The sequence below is a fragment of the Marmota monax genome, unplaced genomic scaffold (assembly GCF_021218885.2).
Source record: "Marmota monax isolate L192 unplaced genomic scaffold, Marmota_monax_Labrador192_F-V1.1 WCK01_AAM20220418_F8-fsc00010, whole genome shotgun sequence".
NCBI classification, from domain to species: domain Eukaryota; kingdom Metazoa; phylum Chordata; class Mammalia; order Rodentia; family Sciuridae; genus Marmota; species Marmota monax.
Genome location: NW_026692321.1, coordinates 5,914,605 through 5,931,239, shown reverse-complemented (window position 1 = coordinate 5,931,239; position 16,635 = coordinate 5,914,605). Strand labels below are relative to the sequence as shown.

At 34.2% G+C, this 16,635-nt stretch overlaps 1 protein-coding gene across 1 annotated transcript in view; it reads left to right on the top strand.

Annotated features, from left to right (window-relative positions):
- The window catches only part of Rock2 (Rho associated coiled-coil containing protein kinase 2), a 136,185-nt gene that overhangs the window by 115,031 nt on the left and 4,519 nt on the right, over window positions 1-16,635 (top strand). The window contains exons 19-32 of the mRNA XM_058578368.1: window positions 688-848; window positions 1,694-1,878; window positions 2,751-2,820; window positions 3,784-3,887; window positions 4,135-4,321; window positions 6,204-6,297; window positions 6,390-6,484; window positions 7,359-7,538; window positions 7,910-8,078; window positions 10,398-10,468; window positions 11,352-11,440; window positions 11,864-11,942; window positions 13,268-13,529; window positions 13,616-13,829. Coding sequence (XP_058434351.1) covers window positions 688-848; window positions 1,694-1,878; window positions 2,751-2,820; window positions 3,784-3,887; window positions 4,135-4,321; window positions 6,204-6,297; window positions 6,390-6,484; window positions 7,359-7,538; window positions 7,910-8,078; window positions 10,398-10,468; window positions 11,352-11,440; window positions 11,864-11,942; window positions 13,268-13,529; window positions 13,616-13,829 — 1,960 coding nt within the window. The remainder of the gene's footprint in view (window positions 1-687; window positions 849-1,693; window positions 1,879-2,750; window positions 2,821-3,783; window positions 3,888-4,134; window positions 4,322-6,203; window positions 6,298-6,389; window positions 6,485-7,358; window positions 7,539-7,909; window positions 8,079-10,397; window positions 10,469-11,351; window positions 11,441-11,863; window positions 11,943-13,267; window positions 13,530-13,615; window positions 13,830-16,635) is intronic.

The window sequence follows — 16,635 nt, the reverse complement described above, 5'->3', positions numbered from 1 at the left end:
AACTTTGCTTTTCACTTGAAGATTAAAGAACTTTAAAAGCTTTTTCTTATTTATGAAACAAATTAGAAGTTTACAGCTAATCATTTACAAAAATAAAAGAATGTATAAAGAAAAATGCAAAAGATGACCCAAAATCCTACTCTTCATGATAATATTTTGTGTATTTTCTACACTTTTACTGTAAAAAAAAAAATGATGAATATTAACGAGTGCTACACATGTATTAACTCACTAGGAAAGTAGATACTGTTCTTTTCCTAGAGATAAGAAACCTGAGTCCCAGAGAGGTTAACTTGCATGATAAATAGAATCTACCCTGGAGTGTTTCAAAGTGAAAATAGTAACACTGAGAGACATACTAGCAGAAAGTAGTAAAAAAGTATTTATTTAAAGACATAAGCATTTTATAGAATTACAAAATGAAAATATTTTGTTTCTGTGAGAATTGGTGTAATATTGCGAACTGTGATACATTTTACACCCTGCAAATAAAACTCTTTATTTTCAAGCATAAAATTCTTGCTATTTCAAATGTATTTGGAGGAGTGATAAAAATATTCTAGAAATGAATAAAAATATAATAATGAAGTAGCATCATTTACTTTCATTTTTATTGGCACTGTATCATATCTTTGATATGCTGTTTTATTTGTAAATTCATGATCATGTCCATTCTCACTGTAATAGAAATGGAGAAGAAGCTTTTGGAAGAAAGGACTTTAAAACAGAAAGTAGAGAACCTATTGCTGGAGGCTGAGAAAAGATGCTCTTTATTGGATTGTGACCTCAAACAATCACAGCAGAAACTAAATGAGCTCCTTAAACAGAAAGATGTGCTAAATGAGGATGTAAGTATGAATTTTACTAATGAATAATAAGCTAGTAAATGAAGCAATAATAAACTAGGTTTATTTGTAAAGGTCTAATGGTGAGTTCTTGATATTTTATAATTTTAAAATTTCCCTATTGCTGGGTATGGTTGCTCATACCTGTAATCTCAGCAAATTGGGAGGTTGAGGCAGAAGGATGTCAAGTTATGAGGCCAGCCTCAGCGTTTTAGCCCTGTCTCAAAATAACAAACTGTAAGAGCTGGAGATATAGTTCAGTATTAAAGTACCCCTGGGTTCAATCCCTAGTACCAAAACAAACAATAACAACAACAACAACAACAAAAAAAAAAACCCACAAATTTTTCTTTAAATGTTTTATGCAATCTGTAGGATACATATATAAAATATTCTGTATTGCTTTTATTAGATTTTGATAACATAATAAATGAATCATAATTTAATAATTTTAAGTTATTTTTACTTCAAAACTGTGGGGATCTTGTTTTTTGTTTCGGTTTGATTTTTGTTTGTTTGGATACTAGGTTCAGCTGAACCTTAGGGTGTTTTATCACAGAGACACATCCCCAGCCCTTTTAATTTTCTATTTTGAGTCAGGGTCTCACTAAGTTGCTTAGAGCCTTGCTGAGACTAGTCATAAACTTGTGATCCTCCTGCTTCAGCCTCCCACATTACTGGAATTAAAGACATATGTATAACTTTCTTAGAAATATTTTACTGTGAAATGAATGGGCTACCTGAGGGCAGAAATCTATTTTTCATCACCATATTTGCTGCCAACTTCATTGATAAGAAAAATCAAAACAATTTACTTATATACCAAGTATTCAATCTATTTTTTTTAGGTTAGAAACTTGACATTAAAAATAGAGCAGGAAACTCAGAAGCGCTGTCTTACACAAAATGACCTGAAGATGCAAACACAGCAAGTTAACACACTAAAAATGTCAGAAAAGCAGTTAAAACAAGAGAATAATCATCTCCTGGAAATGAAAATGAGCTTGGAAAAACAAAATGCGGAACTTCGAAAGTAAGTTAATTGAGACAAAGTTTTAATACGCATAATTATGCACATGTAAATCATATTAATTTTAGTTTATCTGGGGATTTTCTTTTGACTATTCTACTTTCTGGATCACATTTTCTCTTTATTTTTGTACAAGTATTATGTTGAGTGCTACTGTTGTCTTTTGAGAAGATTATATGTTTGCCCACCAATTTTTATACTACTGCCACCTAATCAAGGTACAGTGGTAGAGAAAGTATACAATTCATAAAGGTAAAGCTCAGTATATTTGTAAAAGTGTCATTTTCCTTATTTAGATCTAAAAACAGGATTTTCATCCTCCTGGGCATTCTTTACTCACCCTGAGAAACCTAGTTTTCAGATACTATGAATCTTAGTTGCTTGACATAAATGGCAGATCACAGCTCACATATGTGTTCATTAAAACTGATAACAATTGGCTGGCCACAGTGGTACACATCTGTAATTTTAGCAGCTTTGGGGGCTGAGGCAGGAGGATTGCAAGTTCAAAGCCAGCCTCAGCAACTTGGCGAGACAAGACCCTGTTTCAAAGCAAAAAATGAAAAAAAAATTGCCTGGTATGTGGCTCAGTGGTTAAGCATCCCTGGGTTCAATCCCAAATTACACCCCGTCCCCCAAATGACAGTTTAAAATACAAGCATACATTTCATTTAGCTGGTGTATTGATGACATCATCAAATTTCATCTCCTCTCAAGGAAAGGAATAGCAACCATGAGCTTAGAATTAGCATGAAAATGATTTGATTTCATGGATTCTCTGAAAGGGCTTCAGGGGTTTCCTACACCATAATTTCAGAGTAAATGATTTAAAATGTGTTTTACTTATTTAAGCCTTTGTTTTGATGTCTTCACAGAGAACGTCAGGATGCCGATGGGCAGATGAAAGAGCTCCAAGATCAACTTGAAGCTGAACAGTATTTCTCAGTAAGTTCCAGACACATTAATTTGAAGTTGCTGTATTTGTAGAACTTTTTTATTTCTTGTTTTAGAACCAGGAGAATGATTTTGTATAAACTAGATTTAAATTAGATTTTTAAATGGGATGTGTAATATCCCATAACTCATTAAAAATACTGAGTAAAAAGAAATGTAAATAATTTAACAGAACTCTGTTGTCATTGCTAGAAAACTAATTCTAAGCACATGCTATACAACACCTGTAAAACTGATTAAAGGCATTGCTTTTTGAATAATACACTTTTATTGTAAAATTGTCATTTTAACATTTGAACTTTTAAAAAAAAATTATTCTGGGTATTGAACCCAGGGGTGTTTAATCACTGAGCAACATCCATAGTTCTTTTTATATTTTAATTAGAGACAAGGTCTTGCTGAGTTGCTTGGGGCCTCAATAAGTTGTTGAGGCAGGCTTTGATCCTCCTGCCTCAGTCTCCCGAGCCTCTGAGACATTTGTACTTTTTTGAGATCAGTTTTAAAATATGAAATGACAATTATCACCCCTGCTCCATTGATTTAAATCAACAAAATTTATGTTTACAAATTAGTAATATTTTTCCTTGCTTTTTCATCCTACCAATCTATACCTTTCAGTAAGAAATATCACTATATTATTCAGTTGGAAATGATGCTTTTAAATTATTAACTGACTTTTGGGGGGAAGGTGATGGGTACTGAACCTGGGGTCTAATGCATGTCAAATGTGCTCTACCAGAGCTACGCTTCCAGCCCCAAGTGAACTTTATTATATCAGTTGATAACTAGAAAATAGGAAAACGTATTAAACTATTTATTTTCTCAGGAGCACAACATTACTCAACATTAAGAAAATATTTGTATGTCATCAGTGATTTCTCTGGGTTGGTTTTAGATGTAGACATAATATTTCTGATGATCATGATACACATTTCTTTGTGTTTTGCTTCTTAGACCCTGTATAAAACACAAGTTAGGGAACTTAAAGAAGAATGTGAAGAAAAGACCAAACTTTGTAAAGAATTACAGCAGAAGAAACAGGAATTACAGGATGAAAGGTAAGGACAAGACCTTTGTCCCTTATTCATAGATACATATATTGCTGCTAGAACAATGCTCTGTATTCACCAAGTAAAAATGTGTTGATGAAGTGAGACAAAAGTATGGACTTCTAAAGTGAAAATTGAACACTAAAATGACATATCTTTAAGAGGGGTGGAGGTATGTTTAACATGCACAAAAACTGTGGGTTCAATCCCCAGCACTACCCCCTGAATTTTTTAATGATACATTCCTAAATTATAGGGACTCCTTGGCTGCCCAGCTGGAGATCACCTTGACCAAAGCAGATTCTGAGCAGCTGGCTCGTTCAATTGCTGAAGAACAGTATTCAGATTTGGAGAAAGAGAAAATCATGAAAGAACTGGAGATCAAAGAGATGATGGCTAGACACAAACAGGAGCTTACTGAAAAAGATGCTACAATTGCATCTGTAAGTAAAATTCTTGGGGTTTTATAATAAGTAAATTGCTAATGTCATAAATTACTTAGTAGCACTAGTACAGTATTACAGATGTACATGAAAAATTGTTATGTTCTAGCTGTTAAGATTTTTAGTTCAGTTAATCGCTTACTTCTCCCTTTGTTTCACACAGTCTAGCTATAGAAAATTTCCAAGAAAAGTAAAATATCAAGTAGTTGGGTTTCCCCTATCAATTATGCAGACATGTCAAAATGATACAGTAAATTGCAAAGTGTGACATTAGAACAGGTCCAGTCCCGCTAGAAATGAATAGTGATGCTAGAGGAAATTTTATAATCTATAAAGGAACTTGTATATGATGGAAATAGCAATATACAAACCAGTAGGAAAGGACAAAAATTTAATAAATGGTTGTAGAATAACTATATTTTTATGTGGAAAGAATAAAATTAGAACCTTACCATTTCACACACAAAAGTAAATTCTAGCTAACTTAATAATCTAAATATGAAAAATAAAAATTTTAAGCTATTAGAAATGAATCCAAATTTCAACAAATATGACAAAAGACAACATAAATAAATGACAGGGACAAGATACATGTAATGTATTTATTAAACAAGGAACCAGTAGTATCTAGAATATACAGAGAATTCCTGCAGTTCAATAAGAAAAGGTTAAACAGTGCAGTAGAAAATTTGGTCAAAAAGGAAAACTTACATATATAAGAAAATGCTTTGCCTCCTGCTCTCCTACAAAAGGCTAGATAAAGCAGCTTTGAAATGCCAGTTCACACCCATCAAATGACAGAAATTCAGCACCTCACAATGGCAGTTGTTTGAAAGATGTCTGGAAAACAGTATTCTTTCACTGCTCTGGGAACTGAAATTCAGTATGTGATTGTATAGACAGGTATATAGCATGGCAGTGTCCGGCAAATTTTAACCATACATAGAATGCAATTCAGAGAAAGTCTACATTAAGATAAGTATGCTAAAGAAACTTAGCACAATGCTTATAGCAGCATAAATGTTTGTAAATAGCCAAAACTGAAATCTCTTATTAAATGAATGAATGGATATATTAAGTGTGGTAGATGGAATTACTGTATCTGTTAAAATGAATTAGATCTTTTTATTAGCCATTTAATTTTTTAATATGATGCCGAGTAAAAACAATTGCAAAAGCTGGGCCCGGTGGCGCACTCCTGTAATCCCAGCGACTCAGGTGGTTGAAGACAGGAGGATCATGAGTTCAAAGCCAGCCTCAGCAAAAAACAAGTTGCTAAACAACTCAGTGAGACCCTGTCTTTAAATAAAATACAAAATAGAACTGGGGATGGAGCTCAGGGTTTGAGTGTCCCTGAGTTCAATCCCCAGTACCCCCCCCAAAAAAAAAATGGAGAAAGATAAATACAGCGTGACTTAAAAATCACTAAATGTTCTTCAGGAAGGAAGAATAGAAATAAAATTTGGAAGGAATACAAAAGGCCATCAACATCATCAGTACTATTTCATCTTCTGTTTCAAAGTAATGTTCTGAAAAAATATTAGTTTTTATATTCATTTATTCTGCATGATGAGAATGCAGAGTTTGTATTTCCTTTTCTTAGTTTTTTAAATGTTTTTCTCATTTTAAAAAATACTAAGGATTTATGAAAGAACAGCAAATTTTTGGCTTCCTTGGGTGGTATATATAAAATTTGCTAACAAAATTTTCATCAATAATAAAGTTTAGTAAAGTAGCACATGGGCAAGAAAATAAAGATGGATAAGCTTAGAAAAGCAAGAGATTTAGCAACTTTCTGGGGTTTTCAATTTGAATTACTGTTTTATGACTTACATTTTGTGTATTGGTGTGTTTTTTTATTTCCCCCACTTTTGTTTCTTAGCTTGAAGAAACTAATAGGACACTTACTAGTGATGTTGCCAATCTTGCGAATGAAAAAGAAGAATTAAATAACAAACTGAAAGATGCTCAAGAGCGTATGTACTTACAAAGAATGTAGTTTAATATATCTGATGTCTACCACTTGCTGTAGTCACCAGTGTAATTTTCACATTTTCCCATGTTTCAGAACTATCAAGGTTGAAAGATGAAGAGATAAGTGCAGCAGCCATCAAGGCACAGTTTGAGAAACAGCTATTAACAGAGAGAACACTCAAGACTCAAGTATGGACTTTAAACATGATTTTGAATCTTATTTTCATTTATCTTTTACTTCCAGCATTACAGATTAGAAGCAGTCATTGAATGTATGAATATTTGTGAACAGTGACCTGAATTTTCTCAGATTGGGAGAAGTTAGATTTCATTAACATTGTCCAATTCAATGTCTGTTAAAGTTTTTCCTAATTTTCCAATATGGAATCACAGTTATTCCTAATCTTTTATTGTAATCTAATAAGTTGTTCTGCCTTTTAGGAAACTGTAGGGCATGACTGTTTGCTAACAGCCTGACAAAATTTTTAAAAGAAACCTATGATCATTAACCACCCCTCTGCCAGTTCCTCCGGTTGTGTATACAGCTCAAATGAGTGTAGGTAGTAGGTTCTTTTCTCTGTTGTTGAGCAAAGTATATTTTACTAATGTGATGCCAATGCTGAATTCTGTTCCTCCAGATAGAAGAAGAAAAATCTTACTATTAAAGTCTTCCTTGGAACAAAAGTTGAAATGGTAGACAATGACATGAAATCAAAACGATTATTATTTATTTATTGACTTTTATGATGCTGGGGGTCAAATTTAGGGCCTAATGCATCTAGGCAAGTGCTCTACCTCTGAGTCACACTTCCAGGCTCCTACAAATATTTTAAATTACAGTTCTCAGAAACCATGAGAGTAAAAACCAAGTATGAGTTAGGATAAAGAAGGACAATGAGTAATAAAGAAAGTGTAGTGTTCAAATAGTGTAAGAAGTGTTTCTTTGTAATCCTGTGCTTAAAGAAGGACATTATTAATGGTTATATTACCTGGAATTGGTGAATTACCAAGAAGTGATCAACGTAATTTATTTCATTTGCATACTTATTTTTACATTTTTAAGGCTGTGAATAAATTGGCTGAGATCATGAATCGAAAAGAACCCGTCAAGCGTGGGAATGACACAGATGTGCGAAGAAAAGAGAAGGAGAATAGAAAGCTACATATGGAACTTAAATCTGAACGGGAAAAGTTGACCCAACAGATGATCAAGTATCAGAAAGAACTAAATGAAATGCAGGCTGTAAGAATACTATTTGGACTCTAAATTGAAGATTTCTTGTTAAGAAATAGAATTACTCTAATGTCTGTGTGTTTGACTATTTATAGAACATTTCTATTAATAGTTATTAAGATAAGAATAAGAAAGACATTAGAATGAATTGGACATCACTTTCCTGTGTTCTTATATGAATACATGACAAGTGTAACTCCACATCATGTATAACCACAAAAATGGGAAGTTTATGTATGTATGGTATGAAAATACATTCTACTGTCATGTGTAACTAAAAAGGACAAATAACCTTTAAAAAATCATTAATAATTATTATTGAACAAGATGGAAAATATGAGATGTATTCTACCTTGTTAATTTAATTTAATTTCTTACAGCAAATAGCTGAAGAGAGCCAAATTCGAATTGAACTGCAGATGACACTGGACAGTAAAGACAGTGACATTGAGCAGCTACGATCACAGCTGCAGGCCTTGCATATTGGTCTGGATAGTTCCAGTATAGGCAGTGGACCAGGGGAGGCTGAGGCAGATGATGGATTTCCAGGTACAGATTTGCTTTCAGCCCTTAAGTTTGTCTTAATTATAAATTGGTTGATTGTTTTAAATCCTGTGCCTAACTTCCTTCTTGAGGAAAAATGTTTATCCTGTCTTTAAGGGGAAACCTACTTCTTAGAGTGGTAGTTCAAATAACATTTTGGACTTTTATTGATTTTTTTAAAAATAATATTTTTCATAAAAAAGCAAACATGCAAAAGAAACCTCTACATGTTTAGATATTTAATTCGTTATACATTATTATAGCTCTCTTTTAAAGCTTTCATTTTATTTTCTCTTCTTTCTGCATTCTTACTTCTCATATGTTGGGTGTTTAGTTCATATCACTCAGTCACATACTATGGAATCCATGTCATTCACCTACCAACGTTCCTCTACTTCTCTCAATATTGCCACTAAGCCTTCCAGTTCTCACATGCTCCTTGACTCTGATTCTGACTCAGAAGAAGACTCTTTGCCTAACTTACCCATATCATCGGAACCTAATGGTACAGGTGATATCCTAAAAACCTTTGTCTTTGGAGTTTTCCCCGCTGCCCTTAATTTTAGTCCCTTTGAAATTTTTTTATAATATTAACTGATATTCATTAACTCTGACTAACTGTAGACTCAGTTAATAATGAACTGCTGCATGAACAAAGTATTTTTAAGGCATTTTTATAATGAATTGCTATTTTAATAGATTGTTTATTGTGCTGACATAATTATAAGAACATTATATTACATAAGAGTGTATGGTACCAGGGATAGTGGTTCATGCCTGTAAATCCCTGTGGCTCAGGAGGCTGAAGCCTGAAGATCTCAAGTTCAAAAACCAATCTCAGCAACTTAGCAAGGTCCTGAAGCAACTCAGCGAGACCTTGTCTCTAAAGGGCTAGGGATGTGGCTCACTGGTTAAGCACCACTGGATTCAATCTCTGGTACCCAAAAAAAGAGTGTATGGTTTTATTGCCTATTTCATCCATTTTTAACTAAGAAATTCTTCCTGAAGTTTCATGTCAGGAGTGACAGAGCAAAAATACCTGTATGCTATTGGAGAGAATGTGTTTCTGTTTGTCATTGAGCACTTAAAACCTGTTGGACACTCCACTGGGCCTTTAAAGGACATGAAACAATCTGACTGAGCCTTGCCCTAGAGGGGCTTGTAGTTAAGCCTCTAACACAGTTGACACATAATGGATGTTAAATAATTGACAGTTACTTCTATTGTTAGAATAACCTCCCAAAATAGTATTTCACTTAAGTCAATAAAAGATACTGATCAAGCTGAGTGGGTGGCTCATACCTGTAATCCTAGCAGCTTGGGAGGCCAAGGCAGTAGGATCAGGAGTTCAAAGCCAGCCTCAGCAACAGCAAGGCACTAAGCAACTCAGTGAGACCCTGTCTCTAAATAAAATACAAAATAGGATTGGGGATGTGACAAGTAGTTGAGTGCCCCTGAGTCAATCTCCGGTACCCCCCTCCAAAGAAGAGATATTGATCAAATGTACTAGAACAAATTCCAAGGACTTAGACACTTTGCTTTGTGGAACTAGAATTTTACTCATTTTGTTATTTTGGAGTTTAGAAATCTTTTGATTATATTGTTTTTTTGTTTCTGGTATAAGGCGTTGAACCCCAGGGATGCTTAACCACTGAGCCACTGGGATTGCAGGCGTGCGCCACCACGCCTTATTGTTGTTTGTTAACCAAGTTTCATCTGCTGCAATTTTACTTCATTTTATTATAGCCATTTTGAAAGACCATATTCTCTGAAAACATTACTCATTTAAAATGTTTTCTCAAAGATGCATATTATATTTTTAGTTAGGTCTTCTTTCAAAAGAAAAATAAAAGATCCTAATGCAGATGTTATCAGTGAGAATAAAGAGCTGTTAAGTTTTGGTGATTTTGTTTTTGGGGGGGTTGTTTGTTTGTTGTTTTGTGTCTTGTCTCTTAGATTTTTGCCAGTGCATGAATTTAATCAGTGGGACATTTGACTACATAAAATTGCAGGCTATTTATTTCCATTGTGCTACACCCTGGGGGCTGGGCATGTGGCTTAGTGGTAAAGCACTTGCTTGCCTAGCGAGTGTGAGCTCCTGAGTTGAAGCCTCAGCACCACTGTGGAATAGCCTGGATTTTGTTTGGCATTGCATAACTTGCTTCTACCAATCCTGCATTATTTGTGTCCCAGACAATGCACAGTGATAAATTCTGAAGGGACTATTTGATTGGTCTTGTGCTTCCATATTAAAATTATGCTAAATTCTTCATTATATGAAGAAAATTATCATATTTATCCTTACAATCTTGTGCTTATTTATAGAATCGAGGTTAGAAGGATGGCTCTCCTTGCCTGTTCGAAACAACACTAAGAAATTTGGATGGGTTAAAAAGGTAATTAGTACTTGAATATGGTTCGTCTCCCCCACCCCCCCCACCCCCCTTCTGGTTTAACTCCAGCCACTTCATTTTCATAGTTGTAAGACGTACATGACTAAACCTTTTAGACACATAACACTTGTTTATACTTTCCAGTTTAGAGTGATGTGATTTTATTTCTCACTATAAAATTTTTTTCTGGCTGGGGCTATAGCTCAGTGGTAGAGCACTTGCCTTGCATGTGTGAGACCCTGGGTTCAATCCCCAGCACCACATAAAAATAAACAAATAAAGATATTGTGTCCATCTACAACTAAAAAAAAATATTTTAAAAAAACTTTTTTTCTTCTGTTTGTCATGGAATTAGGAAAATATAAGCCTGTTGACTTTGGTGTTTTTGCTGTTTCATATCCAAAACAACTCTGGATATGATAGAAAGATCCATTTAGTTCTTTTCTTCTGTTTCTGTAATTTTGATGTCATTGTTTTTTTGTTTTGTTTTGGTTTTTTTTTTTTTTTTTTTTTTTTTTTTTTTGTGTGTGTGTGTGTGTATGGTGCTGGGAATTGAACCCAGGGCCTTGTGCAGGCGAGGCAACCCCTCTACCAACTGAGCTATGTAGCCCCAGCCCATTATGTTCATTTTTTTATGAGGTTACTAACACTGTTGGATCCCAAAGCTATGTCCAAAAAGTAATTGACTTTATCCCCCTGTTTGCTTATTTAAAATAGCTACAAATTTATTGTTATTTTAAGACTTTCCTGAGGATATATTAACACTTTTTAGGTACTTAGGTATTTTGTGATTCTTATTGCTAACAGAATGTATTTTCAAAAAATCAATAAATATGGTGTGTAACTACTTTATTCATTGATTTCTTTCCCTCCCTCTTTCTAACAGTATGTGATTGTAAGCAGTAAGAAGATTCTTTTCTATGACAGCGAACAAGATAAAGAACAATCTAATCCTTACATGGTTTTAGATATAGAGTAAGTATTTTTACTAGAATAGTTAGAGACTATCTCCTCATATCTTTTTAAAGTGTGATAAGAACGTCAGCCTGACCTTTTCTTACAGGGTAATACTCTTTGTTATTAGTCATGGAAAAGCTCAGCTAGCTCCTCCTGTCCTGATGTTATTTTCCTTACAGTCTCCTTCTCCCCAGGAAAGTCTGGAGGATAGGATTATCTGAAACATCTTTATTTCATGGGTCTATAATGTATTGTTTTCTGAAACTAAATTAGAAAATTTGGTTTCTGGAAATTTCTGAAAATATTAAGGATTAATAGAACAAGATACTCTGTGAGCTTCTAACATGGGTCAAAGTGTTTAATTTCTTACATAAGTTAGGGTAACTATTGGAATTTGATCCTTGGGTAATATTTTATTCTTTTATGAAAAATCTTTTGCAGCAAGTTATTTCATGTCCGACCAGTTACACAGACAGATGTATACAGAGCAGATGCTAAAGAAATTCCAAGGATATTCCAGGTAAACATAATCTGTTTTGTTTTTTCACCCTTGGAGGTTCCCACATGACAAAACATTAAATTCCTTTCTTCTCTGGATACCTTCAGATGACCTTTCTGTTTCAGTCCCATTTAAAAATTATTTTCTTTTGTGCTTATTCTGTTTGGGACATCTCCATTTCTCTCTCGATAATTTTACTTATTAAAAGCTGTGTAGTGTGTTTACACCATGTTTCTCCCCAGGTTGGTTGTGATTTTTTTTTTTTCTTTTTTTAAAGCATGAACTTTTTCCTGTTTTGGGTTTTATAATCAGCTCTCTCTGGAGGCACTTATGAAGTTAAACTTTGTACCCAGAGGCCCTTTTATTTCCTATTTAACATGAAGCCAAATGATTCCCAGCAATTTAGTATTGAGTTCCCTCTGTATAGGCACTACCTGGTGTCTTGTGGGAGTTGCCCTCTTGTTTTCTGGGTGCTTACATTGTTTATGTGGAGTATATTGTACATCCTTTTCTCTTTTTTCCCTCCTTCAACTCTCTAAGCACATGTCATTTTTAAAAAGGTATACAGGGCTGGGGCTGTAGGTCAGTACCAGAGCACTTGCCAAGCCTTTGTGAGGCACTGGGTTCAATCCTTAGCACCACATAAAAATAAATAAATAATATAAAAGGCATTTTGTCCATTTACAACTACAAAAAAATTTTTTTTCTTTAAAAAGCTGTACATATGGGAATCACTTTGTTTTCTGTTCTTAAGAAGAACATATATGTTCTTTGTGTATGTGCTGGGGATCAAACCCAGGACCTCCTGCATGCAAGGCAAGCACTCTACTAGTGAGCTGAGAACCTCTACCCAGTTCTTATCAGGTGATTGGGATTTTTTTTTTTTTTGGTTTGTTTATTTTGTGAATCTGTTGGTGGTTTTTTGAGGGGGAGCGGGTATCCTGGAGGTTGAACCGAATGCCTGGGTCCACCAATGACCTACTACACTCCCAATTCCCAGGTGATGATCTTGAACAATCTGTTTGAGGATTGGACCTGTGAATTTCAGATTTATCTTTTGCTGGTCCATTCTGATAGTGTTGCTGAAGCATAATAAGATTTCCAGAAAAATCTATGAGACAGCATTTGAACAGAATTATTTCTTTTGAAATGCAAAGCAAAGTGACCCTCTGATGACTTTTCACATAGCTTTTCTTTAGGCAGAACCTGCTTAGATTTAAACTTCAAATGCATTTTCTTTTTACAGAGTAATTTAGGCTAAATTGATTTTATTTACACTACCAGAGTTGTTTCTACATTAAAAAAAAAAAAAAACTTACATCTAGAAATGATTGTTCTTTTGATAGATTCTGTATGCCAATGAAGGAGAAAGTAAAAAGGAACAAGAATTTCCAGTGGAGCCAGTGGGAGAAAAATCTAATTATATTTGTCACAAAGGGCATGAATTTATTCCTACTCTATATCATTTCCCAACCAACTGTGAGGCTTGTATGAAGCCACTGTGGCACATGTTTAAGCCCCCTCCTGCTTTAGAGTGTCGCCGTTGCCATATTAAATGTCATAAAGATCACATGGACAAAAAGGAGGAAATTATAGCACCTTGCAAAGGTAAATGAGAATTTCTTACTGTATTAGTATTATTTATGTTCAGGTCATTTTAAGCATATTAATTGATTCCAAATATTTCTTTATAGTGTATTATGATATATCAACGGCAAAGAATCTATTGTTATTAGCAAATTCTACAGAAGAGCAGCAGAAGTGGGTTAGTCGGTTGGTGAAAAAGATACCTAAAAAGCCCCCTGCTCCAGACCCTTTTGCACGGTCATCTCCTAGAACTTCAATGAAGATCCAACAAAACCAGTCTATCAGACGGCCAAGTCGACAGCTTGCCCCAAACAAACCAAGGTAATAAATTAAAATTTGTGATAAAAGTTCCTTTATTAAAATTTTGCTATTTATGTCCATACTAATTCAAACTATAACTTTACTTCTTTCTTTTAAATTTTTTTTTGTAGTTGTAGATGGACAGAATGCCTTTATTTTGTTTGATTATTTATTTATTTATTTATTCATTTATTTATTTATTTTGTGGTGCTGAGGATCAAACCCAGTGCCTCACACATGCTGGGCAAGAGCTCTGCTATTGGGCTACAGCCCCAGCCCTCCTTCTTTTTTAAAAAATTCTATTTGTTTTTGCATCATTGAGGATTGACCCCAGGGTCTTGCAAGGCTAGGCAAGCCCTGTACTGTACCACCAAGCTATAGCCCCAACTCTTACTTGGTATTTTAATGAACAATGGAATACCAAATATTTTTAAAGGACTTGCTTTTGACATATTTTTGCATATAAACATAATGTTTTCAGGTTTAATAAATACATTGACTAATTTAGTGACTTGGGAAATGGCATTTCATTGCACCCAGATCTTCCACTGTGTTTCATACTGCTAACTCTCTTTTCTGATAGGTGACTTGGGAGGCAGAACTGAAATCAGATTCAGGCTTAATTTACTTCTATTAGTTTAAAGCAGTGACTTGTCTGTGACTTAAACAGAAACATAGACAAGATTTTAAAATGTAAATATTAACTAGTGACTTGAAATTCAATAGAGTTAAGTTAGGAATGTTCATTAAGCACAAAAGCATTTTAATGGAGCCATTTTCATGTGACTATAATAAGTCATTTAATAACTTTCCGTTTGGAATTATCCATGTCTTGGCTTACTAGCTACTGCAGGGTTTATAAGCATTAATATTAATTGAGCATGAGGATTTGGTCAACTAAGGAAAAAGTATATGCTTAGTTCAGAAATTTAATTTCAGGTATCCTTTTTGTTCCCTAACACAAGACCTTCAGTATATGAATAATGATGATTGGCTGTATTATCAGAAATCTTACTCTAACCACACACAACTTATATGAAACTTTCTTGAAACTAATATCTCAAGGAAATAATTTAGAATGACAGAGGTAGAATGGGTGTGTCATCAGTGAAAATGTTATTTTGTGTGAGGTATGATAAAACTAAATATTTAAAAATAGTGTTTATATGATAGAAACAGTAAAGACCATTTCATGTGTCTTGTGCAAAACATCTAAAAATTAAGTTTTTGTTATTAATTTTGTTGAACTATTAATGCATAAGTGCTGTCTTAATACCTTATGTCATAGTCTGTTTTCTCTTGCTTTAACTCAGTATCACAGACAGGATAATTTACAAAGAAAAGAGGTTTATTTAGATGTGGTTTGCTGGGAAGTCCACGGCACCAGCATCTGATGAGGGCCTTCCTGTCGTATTATCACGTGGCAGAGTGCCTCATATGGTGGTACAGCCAGCTGCCAGAGAGAGCTTGCTTTTTACAGTGTAGCTGTTACCATAGTAACCTGTTAATCTAGAAATGGACCCTTATGACCCAAATACCTCCCAGAGGTCCCACCTCTCAACACCACTGCAATGGGGATCAAGGGGTACATCCAAACCAAAGCACCTTTTAAACGGGTAGTGGTTTTCAACTTCATATATATTGTGCTCTCTGCTTAACTTCCTTATTTTCTCTCATTTGATCTTTACAATGGTTTCATGAAGTAGCACAGTCTTGTTATCTTTTTTTTAAAATTAATATTCCAGAAGGGCAAACAGTTTGTTTAAATCTGAAACTGGAACAACCCTATTCCTTTTGATATAAGTTAATGATTTCCCTGAATGTGATAACATACAGAATTAGTTTATGAACCATTTTTCAGACCAAGTGTGGCATGCTTTCGTTGACTTAACCTTCTGTTTTCATGGTCACTGATTTATGAATAACTTCTCTTGCCTCCACTCCAAATTAGCATTGTGGTGTATTTGAAAGCACATTTACTTTTGATTTTTGTCACTTTTTTTTTTTTTAACTTGCCCTGCCCTTCAAATTATTATTCTTTTTTTTTTTTGATCTGTTGTACCAACAGTAAGTAATAGGGATTTCTTTCTCTCATAATCATGCATATAGGTAAAACTAATATTAAAACTAAACAATGTATGGAGTATGCTTTGAAAAATCTTAAATTTCATGCACTCTAAAATTCTAAACATAAAAGATGGGCACGTTTAAAGTATAATCAGATTTTGGGCTAGGATTGTGGCTCAGTGGCAGAGCACTTGACTAGTGTGTGTGAGTCATGGTTTCAATTCTCAGCACCATGTATCAATAAATAAAATAAAGGTCCATTGACAATTAAAAAAATATTTAAAAAATATATATAATCAGGTTTTGTTATGCCTCTGAAACATCTCTTCCACTGTTCATCAGTGTCTCCATTGTTCCAATAACTCACAAATTGTGAGTTTTACATGTCTGTCTTCCAGGAATCACCTACAATTGGTTTTTTTTTTTAAGAGAGAGATAGAGAGAATTTTTTTAATATTTATTTTTCAGTTTTCAGTGGACACAACATCTTTATTTTACTTTTATGTGGTGCTGAGGATCAAACCCAGCGCCCCGCGCATGCCAGGCGAGCACGTTACCGCTTGAGCCCACATCCCCAGCCCAACAATTGGTATTTTATTTTGGGTGTTTATGTTTTCATTTTAAGAGCCATGTACACAAATTGGAAGGCATATAGAAAAGAATGAATGAGGTTATTAGTGGGTCATATGAAAGTATTGTACATGTAGCACATGAAAGAAGCAAAGATATTTTATTATTTAAAAAGAAAGAAGAATTTCCT